General features: G+C 39.7%; 1 protein-coding gene across 4 annotated transcripts in view; it reads left to right on the top strand.

The window, feature by feature from the left end:
• SS18 (SS18 subunit of BAF chromatin remodeling complex) overlaps positions 1 to 27,752 on the top strand; it is a 56,145-nt gene that overhangs the window by 23,937 nt on the left and 4,456 nt on the right. For 2 of the 4 annotated variants that reach the window (XM_090039846.1, XM_090039849.1), the window contains exons 4-9: positions 2,356 to 2,509; positions 9,413 to 9,634; positions 20,398 to 20,565; positions 21,355 to 21,459; positions 23,857 to 23,949; positions 24,654 to 24,776. In XM_090039846.1, coding sequence (XP_089895972.1) covers positions 2,356 to 2,509; positions 9,413 to 9,634; positions 20,398 to 20,565; positions 21,355 to 21,459; positions 23,857 to 23,949; positions 24,654 to 24,776 — 865 coding nt within the window. The remainder of the gene's footprint in view (positions 1 to 2,355; positions 2,510 to 9,412; positions 9,635 to 20,397; positions 20,566 to 21,354; positions 21,460 to 23,856; positions 23,950 to 24,653; positions 24,777 to 27,752) is intronic. The other 2 variants (XM_090039847.1, XM_090039848.1) reach the window with 2 other exon arrangements.

Below are 27,752 nucleotides of genomic sequence, written 5' to 3'. Positions count from 1 at the left end.
AGGTATGTTAACTTCTATGGTTATTATATTTTAGTTGTATTACAAATACTCTCCCAAGAATTTTAGAAAACCTTTAAACATGTTTAAACATAGCTTTATGACTTGTAGCACTTGTTAGTATTTTTCATTCATAGTTCATTCTAAACACTGTGTTTGCTAATGATTTACGTTTGAAATTTAGTTTGGGAAGAAAATGTTTGTGTAGTTTATTTCATTCCAATTAGTATAGTGTTCTGGGTCTACCCTGAGATTGCAGAGGCTAAGCTATTGTCGTGCTCCATGCTTTGACTGTCAATACGTAGGTATTGAGCACTCTATCCTCATGTGTCATGTATAGGGACGACTGGAATTTGTGCCAGAAGTGTGCTTTGCGGTGGCTTCATTAATCTTGCAGTTTTCACCGTGCACCCCCCCTGCTGCTGATTGGCGGAGGGGCCACATTGGCCTCACCTCTTGCCACTTGCTTTTGATGGCTAGGAGGTGAGCACCGCAGCTTTAAACACACTGTTGCTTTTGCCTCCCATCCGGTCAGCAGCACATAGCAGGGCCGCCAGGGCCCCTCAGCCAATCAGCAGTGAGAAGCAAAAACCATGGCATATTTAAAACTGCATTTTCGCCTCCCTACTAATCAGGGGCGATTGGCTGGGCCTCTCCACCAGTCAGTGGCGAGGAGGTGCACAGCAGCAACCGTAAGATTAAAGGAGCCACTGTGCAGTGCGCTGCCAGTGCAAATTCCAGTGGTCCCTAGTCACTTATTCCAAAACAAGTTTATTGAAAATAAAATAGGAAATAATATCAATGACTCTCTTGTCTTGATGCATACTTGATTATTTTTTTTGGTAACTTTTGTTCAACTTTAGTGTCATCAGAGCTCCCCGTTGGAGTGAAGGGAAACAAGAGCTTCCCAGAGAGGCCTTTTTTCCTCCTCCCTTCCCTCCACCACCTTTAATAAAAGTAGCAGATCAAGTAAAATGGTAGTTGCTTTCATTTCTTACTCCCTCCATGTCCTGCTATTTTTGTTGCAGAAAGTGGGGTAATGCCATTATGGAAGGTTATCTACTTCTCTGTATCTTTCTGGGGGACAGAGAATGGCATTCATAATGGATGCTCTCTCCCTTTTGCTTTTTTTTCCTGCTGGGAGTACATTGGTGATTTGTAAGAAACTGCTGTCTAGAAAGAAGGACCTTCACACATTTTCCAGTGAAATTTTGAAGAAGCTGAACTGTTGCTGAGAGCCCATATAGATAGGAAGGAAAGAAAAGATCTGCTTAAGGAGGTGGCCTCTGCCATAATATAATGTTGAAAGAGCTTACTAGATAATTCCATCGTATGTGCATTTTTCCCTGCAGATATATGCACATACCTGTCTGCCACCCCCAGTCCACCTGGGTTAACCCCCTGGCGGCAACTGTGTTGTATTCTCTTCTGAAAAATGAGAACAATTTTATCTCAGAAGCATTTGACTGAGGCATCAGGGTTGGGGGAAGGATATGGTCTTTTGAGAGCTGAATGGGAGAATGAAACTAACTACCATCAGTTTCTGTACTCCCATATGTCCCTCTTAGGAGTACCTGGTGGTAAATTCCCTCTTGTGTACATTGTTTTCTTGCTCTCCCTATTTGAACTCTCAAGGTTATTTAGTTATTTTCCTCACAGTTTCATTAGGATATTTGCCAAAAACATCCGTTCTAGGCAGCTGTCTCTGGACCTTTGGAGGCCAGCCCTAATGTGCTTCTAGTCTGTAGGGGGTGTTTGGCACAAGATTATGAATGAGGCCGTCTGTGCTTCAGAGGGAGAGATCTCAAACCTTTCACCATATCTAGGTGCAATTATTTTGCCATGCACAAGCATTTGGAGACTTTCACTTTTTGATAACTGTTTTTTCTTGCTGCAAACTTTGAGTGTACCAGATAGATAGAAAAGATTATAGAAGGTTTGCATTTGATATAAAAAATACTGCTTTGAAAACACAGCTGTAGAAGACTAGTGCCTTAAATTCCTGTGAAGGTGTTGTACCTTAAAAAGGTTATGCAGAAAGGGTAACTTCTTCAGCAATCTGAAAACTTCTAATATAATTTTTAATGAGGCATTGATTTGTGGTGCAGTATTTAAAAACTATGCTGGAAGACGCTGCAGTGCTGTGCGCGTGTAATGCATTGTGTAAAATCAAAGGAGGAAAAAGTTTTCCTAAAATTACTACTAAGGGGAGCTAAATATATCAGAAGAAACAAAATGCTTTTCAGTGCTTTCCTTCATACCCCACTTAACAATATAGGCAACTGCTGTACCATATGTACATAAATATATTTGTCAGACTAACTGCTTCTCTTGTTTGACTAAACTGTCTCCTTTCAGCCACCCACACAGAATATGCCTATGGGTCCTGGAGGAATGAGTCAGAGTGGCCCTCCCCCACCTCCACGTTCTCACAACATGTCTTCAGATGGTATGGTAGGTGGGGGCCCTCCTGCACCACACATGCAGAACCAGATGAACGGCCAGATGCCTGGTAAGTTTTTCTCCTCTAAGACATTAACACCAGCGTTGCTTAGCAACAGAAACGACATGGGGGCTCAAGGGATACTAGATTGTTGATGACAAAACTGCTTTGAATGCCCCCGAGTACAAGCTCTCTTAGAGTTTGTTAGCTACAGAGCTACGTGACCTGTATTCAGTGTTTATCAGGCTGCCCTTGGGCTTTGATGTAGCTGACACACAGCATTCTTCTGATGAACAGAACTGGCTAAATTTAGTCTGTTTGAAACCATGCAGTACAGCTGGCTTTGGAAAGCTTATTGGGGAAAGGTATTGGCCTGTGGCTGAATGAATACAAATCCTTCCATAAAGAGGCAATCTAAAATCATCATAGCTAAATAATGATATAGGAATAAAATAGTTATATCTTAAGCAAGGTGTTTCAAGCTTGGGTAAGCTTTAAAAATCTGAACACTTTTATACAGAATATAATCAAATTTCCAGTAATTTTCTATATTTATTTTGGAAAATATTGTATGTTAAGAGATTTGTGAAGAAACTGCCTCAAGATCATTGTTTCAGGTGTAAATTTAAGTCAGTTTTTTATTACAAAACAAGCTGGCATAAAAAGTCAGTGCTGGGGAAGTAGAAAAAGCAATGACATAAGATGATAAAATTTCACACTGCACAGTCCTGACAACAGAGATAACTGCTCCCTTCAGCAGTCAGTCAGAACGAGGGAGCCTGGAAAAGCTTGCCTCTTTATAGGGATGTTGTTTCCCAGAATTTCCTTTCATAAAGTCCTAGTACCTGCTTCCCGTAATTTAGTTGTCAACTTAAAATTACATTCCCTTAGTTCAAGCCTTCTCCTCCAGTGGAGACAAGAGTACTCTTCAGACCAAGGCTTTTTTGAGGTAGTGATTCTTCCAGGGAAAGGACATTGTCATCAAAGGATTCCTCGCCCTTCTCAAATAAGTACATGGGCAAACTCTGCTGAGAGCAAATGCAATAAATAACCACACAGAATTTGAAACACGAGGGTAAAAACATAGTAGTTTCTCAAGGCCTTACTTTTACCTAAAATACAGTTTGATTGATCTGATGAGGACACCATCAACTTTGTGACCAGCCATCTGGCCAGAAAATACAGTTTGATTGATCTGATGAGGACACCATCAACTTTGTGACCAGCCATCTGGCCAGCCCCTAGAGAGCTAGAGCACAATCTAGTTACATCTTCTACTTCTATACAGTCTGAATTTGGCAGTGGAGATCCTGTTACTCCCCAGGGTGCAGCAGAGGTATTTTGGATGGAGAATATCCTATCTTTCCCAGGGTCTCTCTGCAGTACTCTTATGCAGTAAACTTACTATTCTAGACAGCAATACCCTCAAACGCTGTGCTGCTTCCCCTGAGCTGTCTCCAAAACCATAAACAGTATAGCTGTGTCCATATAGCACAGTAGATAGGCTCTTTAGCCCACTGCCATGCTAATTATTACCTGCCCTCAATTCATTGTGGATGTAGTACACTACTTGTGGCTTAGGAGGCAAACCTCATGGAGCAATGCAATGCAGTGTGGGAACATGTTAGCCAGGCATAGTAAGTTTACTGCGTAGACATGGCAACAGGGAATACCATCATCTTTCACAGTTCAGTCCCCAAGCTTCTAGTTTGTTTATGATGATCATCACTTTCAAAGAAAAAAGACTGCAAAATCACAATTTCAGCGTTGTGACTTCACTACAAAAAGAGGAGAAAAATCACGATTTAAAATGTATCTTTTGTAAATTGCCTAAAATTATAAAAGAGGGCTTATAAAAATATATGAAAAGTTTATAGATTTGTTTGGGTAGTCTCCCACTGGAGACTTTAAACACACTTTTTAACTTATCACCTCCACCTTTCTTTTAAGTCTGCTTTTTCCCTTTTGTAATCTATCTAAGATTGTCTTTGAGAAGATAAAGATAAACAAGATAGATCTCTAACTTGAGGATTGTGCCCTGAGTTTAACAGCTCTTCCTATGCCTTAGAAAAAGAGGAGTAGAATTATCATATTAATTGTACAATTTGAAATGTGACCATTTTTTGTCTGAAAGTGTTAGGTTCCTAAATTCAGACCTTTTGTGTTCATTGACATGCGTGCTTTCAGTTAGTTACTTTATTTTGTATACACGTGTTTGTTTCATGTATTCAGAGGGTACCTACTGTGAAATATTTGCAATGGAAGCATAATCCATAACTGCAAATTTCTTTTAAAAAAAAAAGTTGATCAATCAAAAAACAGTATATAGTCAAAAACATGTAAAAACAAGGGAGTTATAGTAAAATAATCAAAATAGACTTACCTGGAATGATTAGTGCACAAACTCTAATTGTGGAGCTTTGGAAGTTTTCTGTGGGATGGGACATCTACAGTGAAGGAATCATGATGGAAAAAACCCACTTTGTATTGGTCAGTCCTGAAGAAATGTAAGGACTCACTGTAGGTCACTCCCTTTTGGGTAAAGAGCTTTGGGTAAGGGATGATTGACCTGGCACTTACTGTCTAGGATTGTGGGAGGTCAGCTTACAGTGTTACAAGTGGCATGGATGGTCTCTGTTTGTGGCACATGGCAGATTGGGGAGAAGGCAGACAGAGCAGGGAGCAGAAAGCAGTAGCAGACGGGGCAGAGAGCAGAAACTAGAGCAGCAGATGTGGCAGGTGGCCAGGTGGCATAGATCAGGGAGCAGAAGACAACAGTAAATCAGGCTGGGGAAGGGGATCATAGTGGCACTAGAGGAGGACATGTGGCTAACTTGTGGCAACCAATAAACCATGAATCGTTGGCCCCACTGTTGTAGATAATAAAGGGTTTTATGTATTACTGAATCTTTTGGCACTGTTATCTAGTAGTCGGAGAAAACAGCCATAACCAGTTTCCTTTCACCTTTCAGAGGAAATATAGTTGCCTTCTACACTAGGGCAGAAATCTGGATCGAGTTAGAGGGAAGGCCAGTTTGATGAAGTTGCATTAGTTGCAATATGGATAATCATCTGAGAAAATTGGGTGTAATATATTGATAAGAAGGAGTTGACAATAACCATATTTACCAGCTTTGCAATATGGGCCTCCAGGTGGAAAGTTCTGTGACTGTCTTCAGTGGTAGCTGCACTTCTTGAATAATAGATGCTTGTAAATTACCAGCAAGCTCCAAAATGCCCTTTTTCTTTCTCTGAGCATAACTTCAGTCTTGTCTGGACTTATCCTGCTACAAGTGTTTTGCTTTCACACTAACACGCCATTCATAATGGGTCAAAAGACAGAAGAGAACTCAAGTTCATACTTAAATAAAGCATTTATTCCGTGAGTTTTGGAATGAGTTGTTATTCTCAAAGTGAGCAGTTTTCTTTAAACAAACTTGCTCATAATTTTTAATAGTCTTGTGTTGCTGTCAAACTAGAGGGAGACTTAAGAAGTATTTGGGGACATGACCTCACCTATGGGAATACTGGGACTCACTTCAAGAGATCCTACTTTGTCACATTTCAGCACTTCTCATTTTTCATTTTCTAACCTGCTAATAATCTTATTTCTCCCCCTGTACTTCATCAGCTTCTCAGTCTTTTGCCAGCCAGCTTTCCATTTGGTTGATTCTCCTTCATTGTCTTTTTTTTTTTTTTTTTTTGGTCTTCTGTAGCTCCTTTTAATACTCCTTGTCCAGAGTTCCTTTGTTTCTGTATCTTTCTTAGCTCTCTCAAATCTGGTATTGACAATTTTTTCTTTGAATGAAAAGCAAATAAAAACTCTCTAGGTCCTGACTCAAATTACTGTTCTGTGCTCTTCTTCCCTCCCTCAGTAATGTGCATGAGAAAGTAGCCTTCTGTCATTCCTGCAGTTGTTTCTTCTACAGTATCCTTGAGTTTTCTTGAGTTTGGGTTTTGCTCTGACTACCAAATTGACAGCTACTTCATCCTTATAGTAAGCGATGACCTCCTTTTTTCCTACAGATCTACTTCTGTATTTTTCTTACTCTACTCCGAGCTTAGACAGTCCTGAAGACAAAGCAATATAGACTACTTTAACTTTTCCTGATTATATTCCTATTTACCAAAATATTCTTTATGGAGTTCTAGTGGCTTTTCCTTTGTGCGAGCAACCCTCTCTGTACCCATATTTTCCACTTATTTTCGCTATCATCATCTTAGATACTTGTTTTGCAGTGATACTATACTGTGCATGACATCTCTTGTGCCCTCACCCTTTCCATTTTTTGTTTGCCTGGTCAAGGAGACTTAAAAGCTGTTTAATTTTCTTTCAGCAAAATATCAGGCACACAAAGACTTCCTTTGGTCAAGAGGAATTTCCCTAAGCATAATCCCATATTCTTTGTTTCTCTTCCATTTGGTTTATTACTGTATTTTCTCACATAAGACACATACCCTTTTCCCACCAAAATTCAGTGCCTTATAAGCAAGAAGGTATGATAATAGCAGTTTTTTGTCTGCTGGGAGGAGATGAGAGTGTAAGTAGTACTGCAGTGCTGCTCTTGGGACTCCCTAGCTGCTGGCTGTGGACATGCCCCGCCCTGGGGCTCCTCCTGTAGAAGCAATGAAATACCTTTTTCTTTATTCTGCTTTTCAAAAGCAAGGTGCATATCTTATTTGAAGGTGTAGTTTATGCAAGGAAATACAAGATTTTGATTCTTGACCATAGTCCTTTTTTTTTTTTCCCTTCCATCTTTTTGTCTGCAAATTTGCCAGTCATCTGTAACACCACATAAAGTGCTGCCTTAATGTTTTCATGTTGGCCCTGGACTGACATTCTATTCGAAGTACTTTGAATGCAGCTATACCTTGAGTTGTTTAAAAAATAAAGCGCTTCAGCCACAGGCCCATCCCATGCACACTAGCTGTAGCATTTCAAAATTACAACAGCTGCATGCAGCAGATTGTTTGTAGCCAAGGGACCTCTACAGGGTTGTTCTGTCCTGCATCTATGCTTTCCCACCTATCCTTCTAGGAGGAGGTGGGGGTGAGTAAGGCATGCTGTCAACTAGTGCTTTCCAGCCTCTGATCTCACAGGGAATATCCAGTCCTGTAGCTTCCCTCTGTGTCCCCCTTGTCCCCGTCTCCATCCCCTCCCCTCCACCCAGACTGTCAGTGACCCATCTCCTAAAGCACCCCCCTCAAACACACACACTTGAACTAGGAGACCCCGGGTATTGAAAGACATTCAAGGATTCTTGCTTTCTAGCCCTGATGACAGTGACAGCTGAGTGCACAGGAGAGTGCTCATTGACTTTCTGCCCTGCTAGCCCGATCTCTCTCCCTTCACTGAGGGAGGGGGAGAGTGGAGGGCTGTAGGATGCCAGAGGATAGTACCCTTTGAAGCGCTTCAAATAGTACATCTATCAAAGACGTTTCACTGTTACAGTTTCTGTTCCTTGACCAAGACCTGGCTCTTAAGACCTTAGTTCAGCGGTGGGACCTGGCTTGGGTTAGAGACAGGAAGACGGGCATTAGGACCTGGTGCTGCCACCACTGCTTCTCCCTACCCTGGCACAGGAGGGAAACACCTGCTGCCACTACTGCTTCCCACAATGACACTGGGAAAGCCTCTGTGCTGCTGAATGCTGCTGCACGCTCATGTCCAGATGCAGCTTGCAAGCCATAGGTTGCAGCGTCTGTCCTATTATAATGCTTATATATAATTTTCACATATTAGCCAAACCGTTGCATCCTATTATATTTGACATGGTTCAGGTCTTTACTTCCAAAATTGTCCTGTCTTGCTACTAGTAGCAGGATATATTTTCTTCTTACTATGTATAATCTGCATATACCGTCTCACTTCGTTACCTTTATTCAAGTTTCTTACCTGATCAGAATTCTTTTTCATTTTCATGGACTCTTCATTTTCTCTCTCTTTACATTTCACATTTTAGGTTTATAACATTTAATTCTTAAAATTTGGGGGATATAATGTGTCTAAAAAAGACTGTAGAAAATAATGTTGCATTTTGTGGCTACCAGAGAAGGGCAAAGAAAAATATCCTTCATACAGAGGCAGTTTCCAGTTAAAAAAGAAAAGAAATATTCAGCATATGAACAACTAATACTTATATTGGGGGTGGGGGGAACCTTACATTTTGCCTGGCTGAAATAACAGGTAAACTGGTCAGATGGTGTTCTATCAAGCTGTCATGTTCATACTCTTTAAAATATCCATTGAGAATGGGTATAATCAAGAGATCAATCAAACTCCAACCTGTCTTGCCAGGAAGGGAGGAGTAAAGGGTGAAGAGTTATAACTGGCCATATGGGTGTGTGACCAGGTTGTTCATCCTTTGGGTCTTCACTAGGAGCAATGGTGAGAGGTGAACTTCCCCCCCCCCCCGTAATCTGTAAATATAACTATGTGCTTTTGGCTCTAAATTTGATTTTTAGAACCTAATGTTAATATGTTTATAATTGGTTTTTATTGTATACATCTCTTTGCACTGTATAAATGTTAGGTCTGTAGAACACTATATAAATATCTTTTCATTATTGAATATCAGTTTCAAAAGATTATTTTAGCTATTTTAAATAAAATAAAATCTATATAGATAGACTCTTACAACTCCTACTGTAGCACTAATTAAGAAGGTCATCTGTTAAAATCCAAGGGATATGTGAGCTTAGTGCTGGAAGGGTTAATTTTTTCATGCACTGTAGATATAAGAAAAGCTGAATGATGATTTGCAACTTTTTTATTTTAATAGTTTTAGCTTCTGTATAAGATGAAATGCAGTGTCCTAATGGAAATAAGCTTAATGACAGTTGCTAACTTTGTTTTAACCAGGTCAACAAATCATGAGCAAAACTCCATATTTTAGTAAATGTAATTTACTGAATTTGAATTAGCATTGTGTTTCAGGGTACTTAATTGTAACATGCTTTTTCTCTCCAAAGGACCTAACCATATGCCTATGCAAGGACCTGGGCCTAATCAACTCAACATGACAAACAGTTCCATGAACATGCCTTCAAGTAGCCATGGGTCCATGGGAGGTTATAATCACTCAGTGCCATCTTCACAGAGCATGCCAGTACAGAATCAGATGACTATGAGCCAAGGACAGCCTATGGGCAACTATGGCCCGAGACCAAATATGAACATGCAACCCAACCAAGGTAAATGCAACAGAGTGATCAACTCCACTATTAATTGGAGTGAGCTACAAAAAAGAAGGCTCGCATATAAACCTTAAAGGTGTTTTTGGCAAATACTGTGTCCTTCTCTAAACCTAATTTATTTGTATGCCTCTAAGGATCTTGTTCTATTTTTCTCCTGTGTTTTCATGACTTCATAGTTTATTTGTAAGCACTGAGCCATATTCAAATGCAGTGTGAACCAATGAAACTAGTTGCTTTTTTCAGATCTGAATTGGAACCAGTTTGCTTTCCACACTCTGGGAAAACGTGTTTTCTTTTCTTCTTTGGTCATTAATATATGTAATGATTTTGCAGCAATGTGAATTGTGATTGAGTGTTGCTCTCCAGCATTGGCTACTATTCCATGTTTTGTTGCACATCTGTTGTCCATGAGGGAATACTTTCTCTCTTTATTAGTTAGAGGTTCAAAGCAGAAGGAAAATCCAGTCAGAATAGAACAGATGAGAATTCAACCAGACCACTTTGTTTTTTTTTTTTTGTTTATGAATAGCAAAAGTAAGCAAACTGATTCTGATATTAATGAGTAGTAATGGCACAGTTGTTAAAAAGTCTGGTAGTTAAAAGATAAATGTATCATTACAAGTCAGAACAAATATACCTATAGCTGTAAATTGGTACATTTTCTGTCGCTTCTAGGCAAGAGGTCCTGTGGTGTATTTTATAGCATTTGTGAGATGTTTTAGAAACTTACTAGAGAAACTTCAGCTGAGATGTTACCTTAGTTGTAAAAACTTGATTCCTAATGAAAGTAAATTATATTCTTAGCAGTATATGCATGGAAAGAATCCAGCTCAGTTTTGCTTCAGTGGTACTTCATCCACTTAAAATTTATAGAATAGTGACTCATATTTCCAAGTAGTATATTTCATGCTTCCTCACAATATATGCTCATGTCTCTTCCTACAGCATTTGGTCTGTATATTGATTTTTTTTTTTTTCTGCCTACCTACCAAACTTTGAAAATCCTCATTAGAAACTGTGCAGAAAATACTCTTGATAACAAGCTGAAAATACTCTTGATAGCAAGTTGAAATAATAACTTATGATATTTTGAGGCTATAAATTTATGCTTCCTAAACTAGTTAAACAATGATATGATACTTATATTACTGAAAATGTATGAATACACATCAGGTAACTAAACATACATAACATACACACAGGGCTGAAAACTGTAAAGTGTTTGAGACTTTTACCTTTCTTTTTGACATAGGCTTTGTGCGTAATTACTGGTGTAGTGTCACACGCTCTTCCATTTAAAGAAGTTGTTATCCAAGTCATAGTATTAGTAAGACAGAAGTGTAAACATGTAGGTGTGGCAGAAAGTTCAGTAGTGGCTCATTCACTATATTAATCTTTGACTTGTAATAGTTTATAAAACACCAGCTGAAGGAGTACTGTGCATGAAAATCTAAAGCCTTCACAATATTGTTTTACAAGGTCAATCCAATTACAGCTGAGAATTTTAGTCGTCTTGGGCTGAGGAAACTGAATGTTAAAGAACAAGATTCCACAGGTGATACTCAATTAGGAAGCTGTTGCAGCACTCAGAAACCTGTAAGGAATATTAATCTACCTCATACGAAGATGAGTAACGAGGATTGGTTTTGTGAATGTGTAACAAAACCCTTTTATCTTCACTTTTTTGCATGAAATCCCCTGAGGTGATAACTGAAGACAGACATACGATGTGGTTTCTCTGGAGTAAATTGGTTTCACTCCAGAGTAAAACCGGAGCAGGCAATTGCTTGCTCATCTTTTCACTACTGTAATGCATTCCGCTCTGAACTAAAATTACCAGAAAATAAGGAGTAACTATACACTGGTGTCTGCTGCTTCACTCAATTTCATCCTGGATTTGCTCACTAGGGACTAGTTTACTTGGCACTTACTGGCTGGGCACTATAAAAGAGCATACTTCAGGAAACTAGCTTAGGAGAGCTGGTCATATCTTCTCCCAATTGCTAAGTAAAATCCAGGGTGAATTATACAACGGTAATTGTGTTTCTTGTCATACACTAAGTGGAGTACAACTTTCCAGTAGAGGTTAATAAGACTTTCTGAGTGTGTGCAGAAATTTACCGCACCTGGTCTACAGTCATGCAGTTTACTTTAAGCCGCACTATTTTAGATTTGGAGCAATGTGTATAGACATTTGTTGGTGCCAGGAGGTGTGCTGGGAAACCAGTATAAGTAACTCAAGGTAGGGGGAGGCGTGCGTGGCATTGGGGCTAGCAGGTCTATAGGAGGTGTTGGTGGGTATGCAAGGTGTTTGATTGGTAGTCCATACAGGGGTTGTCCTTCTATGGTGGGAGGATCAAGGACTAAAAATAGCTCAAACAGGGTTGTGGGAGGCGATAGGAAGAGCAGTTGGGCTTTCTCAGCCTTGGGGCTACACTGCGAATGTGTGCAGATGTTCACTAAATCAATCTAACCCATTCCTCGATCTAAGTAAACTCACCTCCCTGAATGTCTGCACAGATTGGCATTAAATGGACCCTAACCCTAGTTAATATAAGTGTAACACAAAATGCATGTACCCTTTGACTTTCCAAAGAAAGAGGGCTTCTACGACAGAATCTTCAACCAGCTGTGAAGTCTGTGTTTACTTGGAAACTCCACCTCGCATTTGCACAGATTTTTTTCATATCTGCATTAAAATGATGACTATTGAATCAAAGTACTCCTTAAAGAAAGGGCCAAAAAACAATAGCCCAGCCTTTTCAGGAATCCTGATTTTTTTTTTTTTTTTCCTTCAGTTTTTTCTGAGGATCATAACACTGAACTATATCCCTCTGCAAGAGCTGGTCTGAGAATGACATAGTATTGAGTCAGTCTTCATGCACTAAGCATCAAACATGCATCTGCCCAACTTTAAGAGTTGAGCATAGTACAGGATGTCTAGCTGGCTTGTTCAGTTGTACAAAACAGTTTCCTGATTTTGCTGGTAATATTTTTAATGTATTTATTTAAACTTACAAAATCTTCCTTTAACATTCTGATCATTATGTAGTAATTATAAGAAAACCATAGAGGAGATCACAAAAAACCAGTATAACTCTTCTGCCTTCTCCAGCTAGATAAAGACTGAGAAGATAAAAGACCTTAGGATGGTATCCTGAATATCCTATTCTAGCTCTGTCACATCAGGGAAATAATCTTCAGTATTGAGGTTGCGTTGCTCTAAATGTCCTGCCAAATGTTCTTAGTTTGTATACGTCAGCTGATTGGAATTTGTCATGGTATTGCACAAATGCAAGGCAATCTGAAATGCAGGTATGACCCATTCATGTATTTAAAAAAAAAAATCCTGCTTCTGCATTCTGAGAACCAGTTTTCTGGAGTAGCTACCTATATGGCACATTAAAATAAGCTTCCCTTGAGGAAACGAGAGTAAAGACAGCTGTGGCAGGGTCTTCTCTCAGAGGAGAGCAAACATCTTGCTAGGCGTATGAGATTAAAAACACTCCTTATAGCTACACGGTGAGAGTTGTTAGGTGCTTTGTTCATCTTATAACTTCTTATTTTATACAGTGTATTCTTTTAAAAATTCTTAGACATTTGAAAGCCTGGGAACTTAAAATTCAGTGTGATGTGAAGGTGAGTCAGAAGTAGCATATTGGTCCTGTGCCATGTTGAGGGTTTTTTAAAAAGTGCTCCTGGAGAATCTTTTGTATTATCAGAGTTTTAGCCTATTTGACAAGTGACTGAGCTTCTGGACATTCATGGAGATACCTGCTAAACTCATGAGATGCTATAAATTAAGACCTTGTTGGAGTTCCTCAGTACTGCAAAAGCTCTTATAGGAATTATGTCACTAGTTATCAGCTCATTATGGATAGATGTCAGTTATATTTGTGTTATGTAATCTCCCTCAGCAGTAAAATGAGGCAGAAAAAGATGCTGAAGGCCTCCATGCCTCTTCATTTAAAAAAAAAAAAACAAACAGGTGGAGGAAGGAGGAGAGATTGCCTTTGCCTTCTATGTGTTACATTGATGCCATGACTAATATAGAATCAGAAGAAAATGAGGGTTGGAAGGGACCTCAGGAGTCATCTGGTCCAACCCCCTGCTCTAAGTGGGACCAACCCCAACTAGATCATCCCAGCCAAAGCTTTGTCTAGCTAGGTCTTTAAAACCTCCAAGGTTGGAAATTCCAGAACCTCTCTGGGTAACCTGGTCCAGTGTTTTACTACCTTCCTAGTGAGAAAATTCTTCCTGATATCTAACCTAAACTTCCCTTGCTGCAATTTGAGACCATTGCTCCATGTTCTGTCATCTGCCACCACTGAGAACAGTCTAGCTTCATCCTCTTTTGAACCCCCCTTCAGGTAGTTGAAGCCTGCTATTAAATTCCCTCCGTCTCCTCTAGACTAAATAAGCCCAGTTCCCTCAGCCTGTTCCCATAAGTCACGTGCCCCAGCCCCCTCACCACCAATTTTTGTTGCCCTCTGCTGGACACTCCAATTTGTGTACTTCCTTTCTGTAGTGGGGGCCCAAAAATGAAAACAGTACTCCAGAGGTGACATCACGAATGCTGATTAGAGGGGAACAATCACTTCTCTTGACCTACTGGCAACACACCTACCAATGCAGCTCATTGTGCTGTTAGCCTTTTTGGCAACAAGGGCATACTGCTAGTTCATATTCAGCTGATTTATAAGCCAGCATGCTAACATGTTAATCCTCGTATAATAGGCAGGTGTGCTGTACATGCACCCAGTTTAAAGTGCCATAAAATGGTAAACCAGCCATAAAAAATGTTCCACATAATAATGTAGAATATTTCTGAATAGTTTATGGAATGTGGTATATCCACACACTGGGGTTCTCAGGGGCTGATGCCTGACAATCAGGTGGTTGTCAGAATCAGCCCTGGAAAGCCCTGGTCTCCAACCTGTGTGTGACTGGTAGTGTTGGTGCTGGCCTGGGGCAGTCCTGGTGCCCACCTGGTTAGGTGGCTGACTCAGGGTCAGTGCTGACAGTGAGCTGATTGTTGGCATCTGCCTGCAGGGCAGCCTCAGTTTCTCTAGCTAGGCCCAGGGCTGCCCTGTTGAGGGGGAGAATGGAATTGGAGGTTCCTGGTGGGGGAGCCAAAGGTCTTCCCCTGCCAGGGACTTCAAACTTTGCACCCAGAGTGCCTTAAATTGCATGCAGATGTAGCGTCCTTGCCACTTATGCCACAACTAACGCATTAAACCCTGCACCTGGGGTTTAAAGTTCCAGTGCGGAAAGCCGTTCAGCTTGCTCCCCACCAGGAGCCTTTGATCCCCTGAACTAACAGCCCTGCTGACTGCCACTCCAGTCTCAAACTTGTCTTCGGTTGTTCTAACACTAGGTTGAGAAACTGATTGTTTGCCCCATCCCCAGGATGACCCCAGGTCATGCCAGGCTGTGGGCACCTGGCTTTCTGTTTGCTAGTGCAAGATGAACTCAGAATAATGATCCATGGTTTCCCCTACCCTGGCAAGTAGAAGAGGTATAATCAAAATCTGATCTGTGCTGCCACAGTTGCCTCTTCTGCTGTGCATGTGTGGGACAGTAGGAAGTATGATTGCTATGGCTGGAAATTAGATCCCAAGATGCTTTTAACTGAACATGTGTTAGGGACCCTTACTCCATTATGGAGTTAAGGAAATTGAACAAATATAAGAAAAATTTCAAGTTCCATATGCTGATGCTTCCATCATCCATTCACTTGCCTTTCAGGACTGGCTTGGGTATCTCAGACTAAACAAAGTGCATCTCATGTCACTATCAGATTAACTCACCAAAATGATCTGTTTTCTTCAGAGGACACACAGTATTGTTAATTCAGAGTTTTTCCTTCAGTCTCTCTCCAGCCCCAAGTATTCCTACCAAGAATGTCTTGGAGTTGTGTTCACAAAGACCTTAGCAAAAGCAGGGGATTGATGCTTCCAAAATATTTAATATCACTATGAAGGCAGCCAACTTAGCAATTTGATACATTGGATAACACCAATTCCTAGTAAGCACTGGGTATAGACAAAGAAAACATAGGGTGCAGCAGTCAAGCTTAATGTAGTACTATGGATAAAGAAATTTTCCAGGGCTTATTCAATATATACCATATTTTCTCACATACCACACACCCACAAATAAGACATGAATCTTGTTCTGTGAAAGGCAGAGTGAAGAAAAAAAGATTTCCAGAGTCATGGCTGCATGCATCAGAGTCTAATCTGGAGCTTGCTGGGTACTACATGAGACATTTACTGCAGTTGCCTAATTAGCTCCGCAGTAAACATCTCAGTGTCTACACATGCAGTCCTGTTAGGATGTAGTAAACTAACTCCACTGCAGGTTAGTACTTATAAATACAAGTACTGCTATGAAGTTTTTTACTTCACAACAACACATATGTAGACCCTGATGGGGCTAGGTGGGCATGAGGGGACTTAAGTGCAGGACTAGCCAGCAGGCAGCCCCCACACTGAAGCTCTCTTATGCCCCAGCCAGCCCCTCTGCAACACATTGTGCTGGGTCTGAGCAGCCCCAAACCAGCAGGCTGACCCTCTGCCTCTTTCTCCCCTTCCCCTCCCTCCCCCCCCGCAAAAACTCCTACCATCTGGGGCTGTTCTGAACTGGTTTGGCATGGTGTGGTACTGGACGCACTTTCAAATGATGTGCCTGGACGTAATAAACTCTGGCAAGATATACATTTGAGTGTATTGCTGTGCATTGATAGTAAGTGTAGATGTACCCACTAACTCTCCCTTTCCTGCTTAACCCAAAGTAGGGGCTGCCAGCCTGCAATACATGTGTCACAAATGACAGGCAGCCTTTATGGCATTGGCAGCACATGGCAGATGGGGAAGAGGGCATGCAGTGCAGTAAGGATAGGGCAGGCAGCAGAGATCATATTGGGCAAGAAGCAGAGCAGCAGATCAGGTAGGGAGCACAGGGCTGGGAGCAAAAACAAAACAGCTGATCAGAAATGGGAAAGGGATCACAGTGGCAGTCACAGAGGGCAAGAAATTTAATTTGTGAGCCTGCCATAAAGGTTGGCCCCTGCTGCCCTATTTACCACTTGATGACTGGTTTCCATAGATGGATCTACAATTTTGAAAAAAGATAAAAACCATCTGCAATGCTGTGAAAGGGGGGAGAAGGGGAGACCAGGGGTGACTAGCAGACAGCAAAATTGCCAAAAGAAAGGTTAGCCTAATTAGTAGAACATCAAGACCATTATAGAGGAGAGGCAATTATTAACACCTGTGGAGTAAAAAACATGAGCTATTAAGTCAATTGACTCTCAGCTGCCTGAATAGGAATGTGCTGCTGCTGGGTGAAGGAACAGAAACTTACATTCCTGATAGAAAATCACGCATCCCGTTGGCGGGGAGGGGGGACAGGGTATGATTTTTGAGGAAAAGGTGCAGTCATATGCGAGTGAAAGAGCCCTGAAAGATCAGTGAGAATTTCTTACACTGCATAGTCCTGTGGTTTTCAACCTTTTTTCATTTGCAGACTCCTAAAAATTTTTGAATGGAGGTGTGGCTCCCTTTAAATTGCAAGTGTTGGGGATTCATATACTTTTGACTGATCTTAGTCATTTTTTCAAGGACCCTTGAAACACAAGTCTTTGGGCCCCCAGGGGTCTACAGACCACAGGCTGAAAACTACTGGCGTGGTTTCTTGGTCTGTTCCGTCTGACACCTTATCTCCAACTGGGAATGAGACTACTTACAAATCAGATAGGCCCCGAATATGCTCTTAATGTACTGGAGGACTCAACTACCCCTTAAGTAGTCCTGCAAGAATTCTCAGTCATCTCCACTGTTTGGACGGAAGTGGATTTTAGTCTTCTCCAACAGACAGCAGTTGTCCTTATGCATATTTTAAGCTTAGTAAAATCTCAGAAGAAGTTTGTTTGTTGTAAGATGCTAAAGTCCACACATTACATACATAGTGTAGAGTGGCAGATTATCATCTGGACTCTAAATCATTGGTCCTCAGCTTTTTTGCCGTGTAGGCCAGATAAGTAGTTTGGGGGCAATTCACAGGCTAAATTGGGCCTTGCATGGCCTCAGGTGGCCCCTGTACAATCAGATCAGGCCCTATGTTGGCCCTGGGTGCTGGTATTGGGCCTCGCATTCTAGGATTGAGCTATGGCACCCCATGCTGTCCCTGCGTGGCATTGGGATTAGGCCTTGGCACCCCACCTGATCCTGTGTGCTATGTTGGGCTCCACACCACTACTGTCTGGCTTCACATGCCAGGATCAGACCCCTGCACTGGTATTGGACCCTGGCTGCCCCCACCTGGCACCGAGCTGCCCCTGCCCGGCCCGACGTTCTGAGTTTGGGCACCATACCTCACTGTTCACAAGTCTCGCACGCAGGGCCATGCTGTCTGGCCTGTGGGGCTCCCTGTGTTTCCAGCTTTTTAGCAGCAGAAATTTAATTTATCCCTATTGCCAAATTTTCAGACCTTTTGGAAGCCCGGCAGGCTGGATAACATGGCTCTGGGTGCCAAATCTGGCCTGTGGGCCAAGGCTTGAGCATCCCTGCTCTAAATATACAATTCAGTTCAATAAAAGGAAACAAATGGAACAAAAATAACTTCTTGTTTTCATTTTGCTTCTGTGTAGCAGGAAGGAGTGTTTTGTTACAGCCCTGTTGATTAAGATGCAATTGTATGCTAAATAAATACAGTTTTACCTTATATTTAGTTTTGTAACAGAAAAAAAACCCCAAGCAAACATGACTGGAGCAAAAAATAGCTTTATACTATAAATTGATAGAAACAGTGGTTCACCTTTTTGATTCCATCCTATTAATAGTGACTCAAACCAAACTGGAAAGAATCCAAGTTCTCTGTTATTAACATAATACATGGTTAGGCTAACGCAGAGAAGTGAATTCTCATTGTGGCGCTACAAAGCATTAATGAAGTTCTAATTTAAAAAGCAAACAGAAAACCTCTACATTGCACCATGGGGACCCAACACATTTTATCACATTGTATTGTGACTAATATGAATATTGTTAATTAACAAGCTTTACTGAGATCTAGGAATATTATGGCAACTATTTTTTTTAAAGTTGCCTAATATTTCTCAGTACTCTCAAACATAACAGTTGTGAAGTAGAATAGTCTCAGTTATCCAGTTCTTCAGAAACATCAGTGATATAAAATACATTTTCAGTTAAGTGAAAAAATATTTTCAGTATTTCCATTTTTTAAGTCTTTTAAATCAGGATTTAAACATTGGTACAGAAATATTATCATACTGGAAAACACAAGCATGTTCTAGATTTTCTCAGGAGTGGCCAATATTTATTTTTAGAGGAAAATGAAGCAAAGTAGAACTAAGTTTCCTCTATTTCTGAATGGGAGATTCTACACAGGGTTTGATGTGCTTTACATTCATACTTCTAGCTAAAGAGCACCTTAATTTTTGTAAGCTTCCTCATATACACAAATCCTATATGATCTTAACTCTCCTTTTGTCCTACTAATGTATTTTCAATATAAATTTACTCAGGTTAGTTTGTTACCACTAAATTTCTATTCTGGTATTTTTCTGTTCTTGCTCTAATGCCTGATCATTTAAAAAAAAAAAAAAAGAAAAAAGACAAAAGAAACAACATGCAATACCAAGACAAGGCAATTAACTTTAAAATGTTATTTAAGAAATCTACTGCCATGTTAGATATTTTTGTTCCTAATACTCTAATAGTGACATATAGGCTCTTTAATTTTTTAATATTGTTTAAAACTTTCTCATATCTTGTATCTTAACTCTGTTATATCGTGACTCCATGAAAAGAGTGGAAAATTTAGTATTTGGGGGTTTTTTCTTTTGCTTTATAACTGGCTCAATCTCTTACGTAATGATATAGAATAAAATGGCTTAATCATAATAGTATGATTTTTGTCTGATAACAACTCTGGGCAAAGTTACAGTTACTTAGTTGCTGTTGTGAGCCAGTCTTATGCCTTAATATTTCTAAATTTCTGTTAGGGGTTAGTCTTGACTGAATTGTCTGAGTTGGTAATGATTTGCTCTTAGACTTATTATTATAGTTATTTATATTGTGGTAACACCCAGTGATAAACTATAACCTGTTTGAGCTCAACTTGTAACAAAAATACTGCCCCTGGTCCCAATGAATTTACAATCTAAGTAACATTTGTAGACTGCATCTTTCCATAAATTTACAGATAACCTACATCCAGCCATAAATCAAACATTCCCAGAACATTCCTACATTGAAGCAGAAGCAGCAGTTAAAAGTTAAATAAACATATGTGTATTAACTCCCTTTTGTTAGTTTGCTAGTGACTTAAGATTTCCACTTAATATCAGGTTTTCACCTATCATTACTATTTAGAGATGATTTTTCTATTATAAACAAAAATCACTATGTAATCTCTCTCCCCCCCTTCCTCCTCCTCCCTGCTTTTCAATATAATTTTTTCACTGTTCAGTAGGAAAAAATCCTGCAAAATTGATCCTCACCATTCTGCACATTATCTGTTGAATAAGTTTGTCATTAATTTAGTTAGTTCAATTTTTGTAGATCCCAGAAAAAGCACCTTCTGCTTTTGGGAGGGGGCAGGGTAGCTTTTAATAACTAAATTGTTTTGTTTGTTTTGCTTTTTTGTTTTTTTATCTAACCATGATGTTTAAATTATTTTAATCGCAGATTGGGTATTATAGAAAATATATAGCTTTGTTTTTTCTTATGCAGGTCCAATGATGCACCAGCAGCCTCCTTCCCAACAATACAATATGCCACAGGGAGGTGGGCAGCATTACCAGGGACAGCAGCCACCAATGGGAATGATGGGTCAAGTTAACCAAGGAAATCATATGATGGCTCAGAGACAGATTCCTCCATACAGGCCACCCCAGCAAGGTAAGACTGTACAGCAAGGTTTTTACATTAGTTTAAATAACTACCTTGGAAAATATTTTAAATCTATTTCTTGTTCGCTTGACATTTTTGTGTTATCAAGTAACATTTCAGGGTTGCTTTTGTCTCCAGTTTTTTCTCGTAAGAATAGTTCTGGTAGCAGAAAATATTACACATTTCAACTTGAGTTATACAAACATGTATATCCCTCTGTTTCGAGCTCTTTTTTAAATATAAAAGGGGTTTCCAAAAAGTGCACATGCCAGATATACTACTGTCTGAAGTAGAATTCAGTTTGATTTCCCTAAAAGCTTGATGTATATAGAAAGGAGCAAAACAACTTATTTGATTCTAAATTTTCTCAGGCACTATTTTTTCATTTTTTGTTTATTTCAAACACTAAATTTTCTTAAAGCAGTAAGGTAAAATATAATCTGTGATCTTCTGATTTTTTTTTTTCCTCCTTAACTGCAGCTCTTTTAGAAAAATAGTATATATTTTTATAATACATATCTTAATGCTGTTGCTGTTGTACATGTGTTATTAAAATGTACTATGAGATAGATTGACATGTATGATGTAGTCAACTGCAGTCAAACAACTGTATATTTATATTAACAAAAGCTGAAAACTAAAGCAGAAGATTACATATGTTGGCTGAAATGCAACATATGTTGGGATTGGGAATACAATCTTGAGAAATACTTCTCGTACTAAAATCAGAAATTAGCAAACTTGATAACAAAAAAGACAAACAAGATATTTACGTATTGACTGGTTGTGGTTTTTCAGGCCCACCACAGCAGTACTCAGGCCAGGAAGACTATTATGGGGACCAATACAGTCATGGTGGACAAGGTCCTCCAGAAGGCATGAACCAGCAATATTACCCTGATGGTAATTTCTCGTAATGTTAACTTTCCCATGTTCTATACCTGCCCAATATTACTGTAGCCAGCTACCCAAAAACTGTAGAATGGGGCAAAATAGTCGTTGATCACCTTACTAGATTGCATTTTCAAAAGCTTCCAAATTTAGAATTGGTACCATAGTAAGTTTACTGTGGTTTAAGACACTAAGATTGGCTAACTCACTCAAAGTACATCATTTGTAATAGTTCTATTTTGACAACATAACGTTGCTTCTTCTATTCCATAATGAGAAGTCTCATTATTCTCTTGAGCTACAAACATGGTGGGTTCTTTGGTATATCTAGAATAGTTTATCAGAATTAAAGCAGCCATGGTATCATTTTCTTTCTGTTGGTGTATTTGATAATATTGCACATGAGAGAGATGGGGAGATAGCATTTTAATCAGGTATATACAGAAATGGAAACATTTAAAAAAAAAAAAAGACAAGGGGAGGGCTAATTATTGTTCTTACCCCATCACTTCTTTTCATTTTAAAAACAAATTTCACAAACATTTTGTTGCTATTGCCACAAGGTGTAAGTTGCTATTGCCACAAGGTGTAATTATGTGTAACATTTTACAAAGGCATATGAAGTCCCCTGTTTTTAAATTTCTTAACTTATGGGCTTGATTCTGTAAGTCCCCTCTGGAATTTTCCCAGTGCTTTCAAAATCAGGCTTTGAATTACAATTACATATATCAGTCTTGCTATCTCTTTGAAGTTGGGGATCCATATATATACACTGTACTTGAAATAAAGAAAAGTAGAGGAGGCTGAACTGTAAGCTAGAAGGGAGGTTAGCTTTGCATTTAGGTTGAGGAGAAATAGGGAGAACAGAATTATTTGTAGAAGAATACTGGTTGATTTGTGGGTACTGTGGTAGGTAACCCTGCTTTCCACTTAATGCTGTCTCATGAAGAATGTTGTATATCACAGTAGTTTTATAAACAGGTGGAGCTAACCTATGAACATTGTAGAACAGCTGTTCGTTGAAAATAAACCAAATTAAACTATGCATTTCATTTTTTAAGATTTTAGTTTTTTAAATAAGCTAATTTAGTCATGTTTCAAAACTACTGCATATTGACTTAATATGTAGCGTTTTCAAATAAAGTTACTCAAGGATATTTCAGAAGCTAAGTTAAATTAGAACTTTCTGCTTTAATTTTGTATCTGTTATGTTATACACGACCTGATTGTTTACTCTGTACACAAATATACAAGTTAATTGAATGACCTGTGTAACTTTAAAGCAAGTTACATATAACCATTTTAATATAGTTAACAGAACATTATCATTGAAAATTGCATAGCGGCATAGAGGAATTTACAACATCCATTCCTTTCAAATATTCCATTTACTTGAGATATTACTGGTAAATGGAAATGGATATAATAGTACTCTACAAAACTTGTGCTAATGACTGTGTAAGAGCCCTAGGTACAGATGGAGAACGAAATGTGAAAACCATTTATTTGTAGAAGTCCCCACCCACCCCACACTCCCTCCCCTCCCTCCACAATTTGCCTACTTGGATAAAATTTTAGAACACGTTTTAACAAAATATTAGGCTTGGTCTCATGACTGAATTTCACAGGAGGATGGTATGACATAATAGATGGTATAACATGGATGTAATGACATAGTAGATCATAGTCATCTGCAGGAGAAAATATACTGGGTCTTAAAACAGCTAACAGGTAGTGTATGTATTTCATGTATTTGTTCCTAAACTGGAGGTGCCCACAGCCTCTGAAAATGAAGTTTATTTCCTAATGATTATGCTGACACAAGATTCTACAGGGGAAAAGTTTCTTAAGATTCCCATGACTGCCATTTGTAGGAAAGAATCAGCCTTGAGAATTTTTTTTCTGACACTTGAGTGAAAAAATTAATATAGAATGTGATTCATAACTTCATTGAGCTTTATTTGTTATATTTCACACTGCTTTTAGCATATGCTTTTGAATTGGAGATCAGCAGAACAGGTGTTAGACAAAGTATGATAATTGCTTCCTTTGTTCATTCTAATTTAATTCAGGTTATTTACATGTGAAAGGCCTAAATGCTTTCATTTTTTTGAATAAAAGATAAAGTATTTTTCCCCCAACAAGGATTATCAGAAGGTTAAGACCATCCCTTGCTGTGATGTTGATAAAACTACTGCATTAAGCTTTTTTTTTTTTCCCCCCCCGTCACATGTTGATTCAATATGAAATGAAATCATATTGGTAAAACTTTGGCTAATAAAATTGAAACTCATTTTTATGTATTTCCAGTTGAATTTTTTTTCATTTTTCTGAAAAATGAAATACTTTTTAGGGTTTTCACTCAGAGGCCATTAACGTTTCTTCCTGTTTCTTGTCGAATTGATGTAGGTCATAATGATTACGGTTATCAGCAACCGTCGTATCCTGAACAAGGCTACGATAGGCCTTATGAGGATTCCTCACAACATTACTACGAAGGAGGTATCTATATACCTTCACACACATACGCACATACATTCCCTTTCCTCCCCCACCCCAAACTGGAACAAAAATTCTTGCACAAGAGAACTTATACCCATGCAAAGCTCTTGTAGAATACTAGTTGCTGGCTGTCTTGAAAACTGCAGGGATCTTGAAGCATTCAAAATAATTTCTTGCAAACACCTAAAATGTATAACCATAATTTGCCATTTCTAACAACAGTAAAATGACTAAAACAGTTAGAGATTTTTTTTTTCCCCTCAATGGAATTTTTTTTTTATTTAAACATAAATTCATTGGTTCAGTTGTATTTTTTTGTGTGTGTATATAAATATAGTGCTATTAGGAAACAGCTTGCTGATCTTGTGTAGCTAGTCTGTGCTCTTGTAGCTGTCTTTAATTTTTGTCTTTTTTATTTTATTTAGCATAGTCATGATCTTATGACTGTGATGTTCCAGTAAATGTAATGCTCGTTTGGCAGAGATGCTGAAAATGCTGCAGTTCACCCTTGCAAAATTGGCTTTAACTGCAGTTTGTTTGGCCGAATTCCTTCTGTTTGGTTTGAGTTTTCTTGTTTTGTTCATTTTTTGAAATCAAGATTGCATTTTCATTTTGTTTTTGTGGTGTTGGCTGTGCATCTTAGCAGCAATAAGGAAAAGTAGCAGATATCTTTAATTGTGTACTTTCTTGCAATCATCTTACAGGAAACTCTCAGTACAGTCAACAACAAGATGCATATCAAGGACCACCTCAGCAGCAAGGTTATCCACCACAACAGCAGCAATACCCAGGCCAGCAAGGCTATCCTGGACAACAGCAGGGTTACGGTAAGTAGCTGAAGACAAGATAATTTACACAATGTTGACTTCAGGATGAGAGTCTTAGCAGTGGATAAAAGGTGTTAGATAATTTGGCCCTTGATGCCACATACATGGTTGGTATAGGATTCCTTCAGCAGAGGCACTACAGAAGATGTCTTCTGCAGGGGCAAGAGGAGGACTGGTTCCAGCTAGCAAGATGGAGCTAGGGACATTTGGGCAGAGTATGGCTGCAACACACACAGCTGCAGACTTTTCAGGCAGTGTTGCAGCCCATAAAGAAGGCAGCTGTAATTAAATCTAGGGCCACATCCAGACGAATGCGGACATTCGTTTCCCTGGGGACCAGTAGCAGTGGCACACCGTGTGCTGCTGCCACTTGTCCCTAGGGATCACTTGTGTTACGTGTGCTCTGGCATGTGGCAGGTTACCCCAGGTAGAGTAGGGGAGGCTGGGGCCAGCAACTGTGCTGGTCCCAGTAGCCTTTAGTGGGGGCCTCGGGAAACTGCCACTGTGGTGCTTCTGCAGCTGGGAGTCTGGCTGGCAGCTGGAGTGTGGCTCTAGCCAGCCAGCCTCCAGTTTTGGGCAGAATGCACTGCCTTATGTGCACTGCCCTGCTTTTTTTGGCATGGGTTTTTTTGGCCCTCGGATTTCCCGGGTCAGAAAAACGCCCTGTGTTGCAAGGTAGTAGTGCGGGGAATGACTGCATGTGCAGTGCATGGCGCCACATACTGTATGTCTGGACGTGGTCCAGAACAAGTTTTAAAGTGGTAATATTACTGTTAGCAGAAAAGCCCCTTGTGCTGGTCTCCACTAAAAAAGTCCAACATGGCTATAGAAATACAGCTCTGCAGTGTAGGCAAGCCTTAAGTCAATGTTTTCTCAACCTTTTTAGGCTCAAGACACCCTAGGTTAGGCTCAGGGCACCCTTCAGAAAATACCAGCTCTTTGTTTTCACTCTTTTTTTTATACATAAAAATAATAGGGAAATTCTTCTGTTGCAAAGAACTCCAAAGATCACAACAGGGCTGAATGGTTTTGACACTATGGATCCTTCTTTATCTTTTGAATTGTGTAGGTATTTGCACACCTAACAGTGTTACCCTGTATCACCCTTAAAAGGATCTTGTATTACCCTGGTTGAAAATCACTGCCTGAAATTATGCTGGGGTCTTCCTGGACCCTGAAGGCTTTTTTTACTTGCTTAATTTTTTGCAGGACTACCATAGTGAAAAAAAACTAGTTTTATCATTGAGAAGTTTTTTGTTTTTTTTTTTTTATTGTTGGTGTTTAAGAACATGCTCCGTACAAGAAGCTCAGCATGGTAGGTTATGTCTTTGGGGGTTTTTTTCCCTTAATACTTTGAACCAGAACAACATTCCAAGGTGTGGACCACTCTAAATGTTTCTTACTTGCATAATGTAACAAATTGCCCAGTTGTCATAAGAGAAACATCCTTTCCAAAAGTGACTCTCAAAATCAGTGCCATATTTTTTCTTTTAGCCTTGTTAGGGAATGAAGTGCTGGGATGTTCAGGACTAGAAGCATAGAAAGAGATACATACCTGATTTTTATGTGGGAGTGCTTGCACAATTTTGATGCATATACAAATCCTAGCTTCACATTGGATCTAGCACACTGATGGTTGTGATTAAATTTTTAAGGCCTGGAGTAATATTTTAAAACAGGAAACTTCTCTACGTTGAGGCTTTTCTGTTATATGCATGTTAAAAAATGCCAATAAATAATCTCTCAGATTTTTCTTGCATTTATATTCTGCAAATGTTGGTTCTAGACAGGAACTATAAAAAGGGGTGAAACAATATTATAGAACTACCTTTCCACACATCCCAAAATTTGCATACCCAAACCAGTTCACTCTTTAATTTCTGATTTTTAGCAGAAACGGATAACAAAGTCTCAAATTAAGATACCTTTTTTCTACGAAATCTATTACCAAGTGTTTGCTATTATACTAAAAGAATCATCATAAATAAGACTGAGCTACATGTATCAGCTAAACAAAGTACATTTGGTCTCCTTGCTTTATTAATATTTATCTGCTTGCTAATTTGCAAAACTACTTAATTTGCAATCAGGATCTCAGTCATTATTATCAATCTTCAAGGTTTTGTCCCATTATAAGTATGGCACAGAGCTCAAACTGAATAGTTCAAGTCGATGCCTGAGAAGAATGGTAATGGGGCACAGAGCTTTTCTCCTCTAAATCAAGTATGCTCAACTTCTAGGTCGTGGACCTAATGCAGCCTGGAAAGCCTTGGAATCTGGCCTGGGAGCTTTTCCCGAGTCGGGAAATGTGGCAGCAGGGGAGCAGTGGCCATTAATAAAGCCACCCTCCCTACCCCACCAAATTCTGAAATTCCAAGCCTCACAGTCAGAGGCTGTGCATCCCTCCTGCCATGGGGCAGGCCACACCCCCTCAACCCCTCCACATCTGGGTCCGAGCTGGCTCACATCCCCTCTCCCCTCACGAGGCTGAGTTGAGGCTGGGCCATGTTCCCTCCCCCTCCTCTCCCCCCCTTGCAAAGATGGTTGGGGATGGGCCACACCTCCTTTCCCCTCACATGCTCCCTTTTTCCCTGTAGGGCTGGGCTACTCCCCTCCCTCCTCTGTGTGGACGGATAGGCAGGGCCATTAATGAGATCTGGCCTACAGATGGACTGGGCACTGTCTATCCAGCTTGCAGGGGGAAAAGGTTGAATATCATAACTTCTTCACAGGTCCATAATTACCAAAACAATAACATCTGGTGACATCTCAGTGCTCATTGCATATAGATAAAAATATATACCTGTCAACACTGAATCACGTTAATTTCTCATCTGCTCTAGTTTTCCACAGAAATAGATCTTCCCTGGGTAAGAGCAAGAATATGATTGCCAGTTGCAAACTTAGTTACATTCTGTGGTGTCTTTTCTTAAAGGCTATCACAAAGGACTGTAACACCTCTATTTCATAAGGAAT

This window comes from Crocodylus siamensis, chromosome 3, assembly GCF_052110815.1.
Source record: "Crocodylus siamensis isolate JL-2025a chromosome 3, ASM5211081v1, whole genome shotgun sequence".
NCBI lineage: Eukaryota > Metazoa > Chordata > Crocodylia > Crocodylidae > Crocodylus > Crocodylus siamensis.
This window is presented reverse-complemented; position numbering and strand designations above follow the sequence as displayed.